The sequence below is a fragment of the Nanorana parkeri genome, unplaced genomic scaffold (genome assembly GCF_000935625.1).
Source record: "Nanorana parkeri isolate BGI_ZX_2015 unplaced genomic scaffold, ASM93562v1 scaffold1461, whole genome shotgun sequence".
NCBI lineage: Eukaryota > Metazoa > Chordata > Amphibia > Anura > Dicroglossidae > Nanorana > Nanorana parkeri.
The window spans coordinates 278,051-283,916 of NW_017307729.1; the positions used below are offsets into that span (position 1 = coordinate 278,051).

The 5,866-nt window shown below is 47.9% G+C and overlaps 1 protein-coding gene across 1 annotated transcript in view; it reads right to left on the reverse strand.

Annotated features, from left to right (window-relative positions):
* BGN (biglycan) overlaps positions 1 to 5,866 on the reverse strand; it is a 66,963-nt gene that overhangs the window by 19,530 nt on the left and 41,567 nt on the right. The window contains exon 3 of the mRNA XM_018570124.1: positions 1,758 to 1,870. Within this exon, the coding sequence (XP_018425626.1) occupies positions 1,758 to 1,870 (113 nt within the window). The remainder of the gene's footprint in view (positions 1 to 1,757; positions 1,871 to 5,866) is intronic.

Here is a 5,866-nt window from a genome sequence, read left to right on the forward strand (position 1 = left end):
GGGGTCTGGATCTGGTCTTCACTGATCAGCTCCAGACACACCATGGAAACAAACTAAAAAAAGGATATTAATACATTCGTTAAAAAAAACTGTCCCCATTATCCTAGCGTCACACCAAATATGTCCTCTCATCTGCGCCTGAGGGAAGTGCCTCACTCGCCCCATGGTAGCTACAGCCCTGGGTGACGGAGACAATGTAACTCAATGGCCACCCAATGGTCAAAGAGGATCTCCGCAGACGGTGACATTTGCCTTTACTACGCAAGCTAATGCAATGTCATTCAGAATTGTTAACAATTTTTAGCACCCTTTCACAGACATAAAACGTTTTATGCAGCGCAGAACAATGTACAGCATGGGCATTGTGGCGCCCTTCAGTGCGGTAGCATTGCCCTAATTGTAACAGTGAGTTGGGGTATCTATAAAAATAAATGCCACCACAACGCATGCACAGTAGTACACGGGTTGCCATGCTTTGCGGTAACACCTGGTAAGACATTTGGCTTTTGCTCTGGACAGGTCGGGTGCCACCTTTGAGGTCCCTCATAGACACGTAGTTGACCCCCACTGGCTTAGATACCTAAATAAAGCCAGAGTCAGCATAGGGATCCCAACCTGAAAAATGCAATTTCAGGGAGGTGCCCTTCTCATTTCAGGGAGGTGCCTCTGCCCCCCCCCCCCCCTATTTGTTTTTTTAGTATTCTGACAGCTGCGGCCGCCAGAATACTAAAAAAAAAAAAAACCCAGCATAGGAATGAAGAGCTAGATTCCTATTGGCTACTTCAATTTGCAATATTCAATAACTAGCTAGCGATTGCACCCGCCCACTGCTGCTGTCAATCACTAGAAGGGGACCTGATGGAGAAGTTCAGGTCCCCCTCTGCTCATTGACAGCAGCAGTGGACGGGTGCAATAGCTAGTTTTCTATTGGCTATTGCAAATTTCAATAGCCAATAGGAATCTAAAAAAAAAAAAAAACAGCAGGGAAAGGTTTACTCTGCTAGATCGGGCAGAGCAAACCTTTCCGTGAGAAAGTGTTTCTCTCTCGGGCGGCCGGGAGCCGCTATCTAATAGCGGGAGACTCCCGGAGCGTCCGGGAGAGTTGGGATGTCTGGTGGTCAGCATGAAAGCCAGGCATCCAGCATGAGAGAAATCCGCCTCTGTGTTTCTCTTAGCAGACTTCCCAGGCAACCTTGGCATTCCAGCTGTGGTTCGACTACAAATTCCATCGTGCCTCTGTGAGTCATGCCTGTGGAGATCAGTCTTGCAATGCCTCACGAGACTGGTAGTTTCACCACAGCTGGAGTGCTGAGGTTGCCAGCATATTTAAAGGGAGAAAACAGCAATGGCAGCCTCCATGATTCTCTTGGCAGACTTCCTAGGCAACGTTGGCACTCCATCTATGGTGAAACGGCAAATGCCATCATGTCTCTGCCTCTAGGAGTCTAGCCTGTGGATTTCAGTCTTGCAAAAGTTGTCTACCCCCTGGCCTATACTCAAGTGGAACACCCCCAATTGGTTCTGAGGAAGGAGGCGTGACCTCTGAAACGCGTAAACCACTTCACTACCAGGGAAGACGAAGAGCCGGTGGATATGCACCTTTCGTTCTGACCCTTTTATACCATTTTTTATTCGTTTATTAAAAAGTTTTTGGCGCTCTCTGTGTCTTGTCTTGCTATACGCAAGTATCTTCTATCTATTCTGTAGAGAGGTGTGACGCATTTTACTCCAGCCACATAAACATAGAGGTCCCTCACATAGAGTTGGCTGAGTCCTTTGAAGTCATCTTTCTTAATTTCCGTAATTTTGTTGTTCTGGAGGTCCAAGAGGGTGGTGTCCTTTGGAATGTCCTTGGGCACACTCGTCAGACCTAAAACAGAAGCAAAGACGGCTGAATTAGTAACATTGTTACAATCTGCCCCAACACTTGCATTTGATCAATAAACCACGTCAACCGACCCAAAACCACTTCTCAGTTCCTGGGCAGCTGATTTCTGGTTGGTTGGCATGGATTGTTTTAAATCATTTAGTAACCCAGAAATTACATTTCAGTTTCTGATACACGCTAGACCAGGGGCGCCCACAATTTTGTTCTCTGGAGATCTACTTTTCAAATGACGAGCTCAATGAGATCTACCAACGAAAAAACACACACCTGCGTTCAGGGGCGGGAGGGGGTGTGGTGGTGCATTGAAGGGTGATCGCACTGAGGGTGCGGGAGGGGCGTGGCGGAGCCGCCGGCTTGTATTCCAGTGCGTTCTAGAGGCCAAACACTCTGGAACGCAGACTTTGTGGTGTGAACCAGCCCTATCTCTTGGCTGTCTCTTCTCTCTCTCCCCTGTTCTATCTGCTGTCTCTCTTCTCTCTCTCTCTCTGCTGCCTTTCTTCTCTCTCTTTCTCTGCTGTCTTTCTAGTTCAGCTGGCAGCCACACGAGCGTCGCGGGAGGACAGGACACAGCCGATCGCGATCTACCAATGTTCGCTTTGCGATCGACTGGTAGATCGCGATCGACCTAATGGGCACCCCTGCGCTAGAGATATCAATCGCCTAATGGTTCCATGTCTCTTCTGGTGATTTGGTAAGATGTCATCACTGAAGCTTTAACGCTTTAACGCCTACGCAGCTCCCATGGCTATTAAAAGGGGGACCCATTATACCCGCTAGATGCATTGTATAATAAGTAGAATATAATGGGGAATGTGACCCCCCCTCCTGCAAAATGTTGCAGCTGGTAATGTTACATAGTTACATAGTATTTGAGGTTGAATAAAGACACAGGTCCATCGAGTTATTATTATTATTATCATTATACGGGATTTATATGGCGCCAACAGTGTGCGCAGCGCTGTACAATATAAGGAAGACATTACAATCACAATACAATTCAAGACAAGATGGTAAGGAGGACCCCGCCCCTGAGAGCTTACAATCTAAGAGGAAGGGGCCAGTGATACATGAGGAGGGAGCTGTGTGGGGGTGAATTGTTTGAGAACGTGACGGTTCAACCTTTGTGTGTCTGTATGTGATTGTGCATGTGTGTGTGTGTATATGAATCCCTATGTGGTCTAGTTTTTAAGAGTACCTGCACCCCTGTATGTTGTGAAGTCATTAGGACCTAAAGTCTCCAAAGTCCACCTATAAAATATCTGGCGAGAGCTGTATAGCTGTGACCAGGGCCGGATTTCCCACAAGGCCAACCAAGCAGGGAGTAGAGGGGCAGCAGGGAGCAGAGGGGCAGCAGGGAGCAGAGGGGCAGCAGGGAGCAGAGGGGCAGCAGGGAGTAGAGGGGCAGCAGGGAGCAGAGGGGCAGCAGGGAGTAGAGGGGCAGCAGCGGTGTGGAATTCCTATCTCCCGATGTCCGGGACATGCAGTTCCGGGTGCCGGGCGGGCAGTTGTTTGCTACATTTAGCCCGGCTTTGGGCAAGCAGAGCCAAATGTACAGCGGGGAAGCCGCCGCTTGTTTTGTACAAGTGATCTCGGCGATGTCACCGAGATCAATTGTATGCAGCCTGCAGGTCCGCCATTCTCCATGGGGGGGGAGGTTGGCGGGTAGGGGGGCGCATTGAGGAACCTGGCCTTGGGGCAGCAGAGAGAGTAAATCTGGCCCTGGCTGTGACCATCCTGCGCACACACAAGTTCCGTTAAAATGGCTCAGTTCTTTCTGGCGTTTGCCATTGCAGTTATTTGCAGACATTCAGGTAGCCGGCGCCTTTTGTGCCCGAGGCAAGAACAGAAAATTGTGCTCCCCCCAACAGACGTGTGATGTCACCCAACTCTGCACACGTGCGGCATCATGTGATGTCATTGGGGTCGCCACCTTTTCTTCAAGCGAAACCCGAACACTCTAGCGACGCGCAAACATTTTTCGGGGAGAATGAGTGGCGGCTTATTCATAAGTAAATAGCGCCACCCATTCCTATGTAAATATCACAGTTGAGACTGTTTTCAGTGGGGGGGGGCAGTAGCCCCTATCTTAATTTTGGTTGCCCCCTGTCTGCCTGACATCTTGTGTCCGGGTTTCTGCTGCCATGAAACCCGGACACAGCATTCAAAACCCGAACTGTCCGGGTGAATCCTGGACAGGTGGCAACCCTAGATGTCATGCGCCCCGCCTCCAGGTGGGGAAGAGCAGCGGGGATCCTAGGAGAAGCTGGAGCCTGTGCCACCTCTCTTCTCCCTGCGAGCCGCGGCTGTGTTGGCTGTGTTCTTTCTATGTTTTTTGGCGGGATTATGATGTCATTGTGACGTCAGAGGGTGTGTTTATTGGTGTTTTATGCAACTGTCTGTCTATTTATACCTAGATGTGATCACTGTACAATTGTCAATGCTAAAGCCTGATGAAGGGACCCTGCGCGGTCCCGAAAGCGCTTGTTTGGTCATATGACAAGAAACTTCAATAAATGAAGCTTTTGCTATCTTAAAAGGACTGGTGTGCTGGTGACATTTCTACAATTGTGTTGGCTGCCTGGCGCCCTGTGCTTGCCATGGCAACAGCGGCGATGGGGCGCAGCCAGCGCCCCCTCTCATCTGCGCCGAAGGGAAGTGCCTCACTCGCCCCCATGGTAGCTACAGCCCTGGGTGACGGAGACAATGTAACTCAATGGCCACCCAATGGCCAAAGAGGATCTCCGCAGGACCTGAAGTTGGTGGCAGCAGGGGACACATCGGTGAGAGGATCCAGGACCTCTTTGGCAGATGGGAATGTAATGCTTCCCCAGCATCAGAGCCTACCTGATAAGCTGAACCCTTTCTACTGAGAAACAGGACTCAATGGAGAGAATGCTTTGCCAACCAGTTGTGTGTATTGAGAGCCTTCTGTAGAGCATGCGTTGGGAATGAGGAGTGCGCGCCAGGCGTCTATTTTGAGATCCAAACATTTAAAAAAATCCAATAAATTGAATTTGTTGCTCATAAAATTTGTCCAATTAATGTTTATTATTAGATAATGTAAAACAAATTGCTGATCTCTTTCATCTGTAGGACTAAAATGATTAAAAACACTATCATTAAAGAAATGTTTATACTTTGCACGTGTCTTGTATCTACATTTGTTATTAAATGACTATTATTTCCTCCTGCTTTTAATATGCAGGAAGAGTTCTTGAAGTCTGTATCTCATTTAGCATTAGCTTTTTTTTTTTTTTTATGATAATATAAAATATCCGGGTTGTAGCACCATATGCTGGTGATGAGTGTGCAGAATGATATTGATGCATATAATGGCAATTTTCCATCAGTCCAGACCCACAGGAAATTGTACGTACAAGTCAGAAGACGCGGACCGGCCTTATACTCAGCATGGAAACATCTGGATGGTGGATGCTTTTATTTCTACAGGGAATGGAGGAGGAGATGACGTTTGACGTCCAATGACATTGCCTCTGCACCTTTTAATGGTAATTGCAGGTTGTCAAAGGCAGCACAGGTCAACAACGCAACAGACATGAGCAAATGCAAGACGGCTCCTCTGTGCTGTGCTGTGAGATCCTGAATTCACCGGAAAGGTGAGAGGAGGCCAGCCTGCCATGTGGTCAAATCTGAAGGATGTAGCAGATGTCCAACTGAGCTACACGGTCCAACACCTGTGTGCATGACCCGTAAGATGTTAACCTCACACAAATATGTGGTAGCACCGAGGGTGGGCCCAGGGCCGGATTTAGTCTCCCTGCCGCCCCAAGGCCAGGTTCTGCGATGCGCCCCCCTTCCCATCAATGGAGAATGGCAACCAGATGGCAGGGTTAGTGTCAATTTTTTCTACTGTTTCTTAATTTTTTTAAACTTTTTTATCACTTTTTATTTTTTTATTTCATTATTTCTTTTTATTTTTATTTATTTCATTATTTTTTTATCAATTAAATTTTTTTT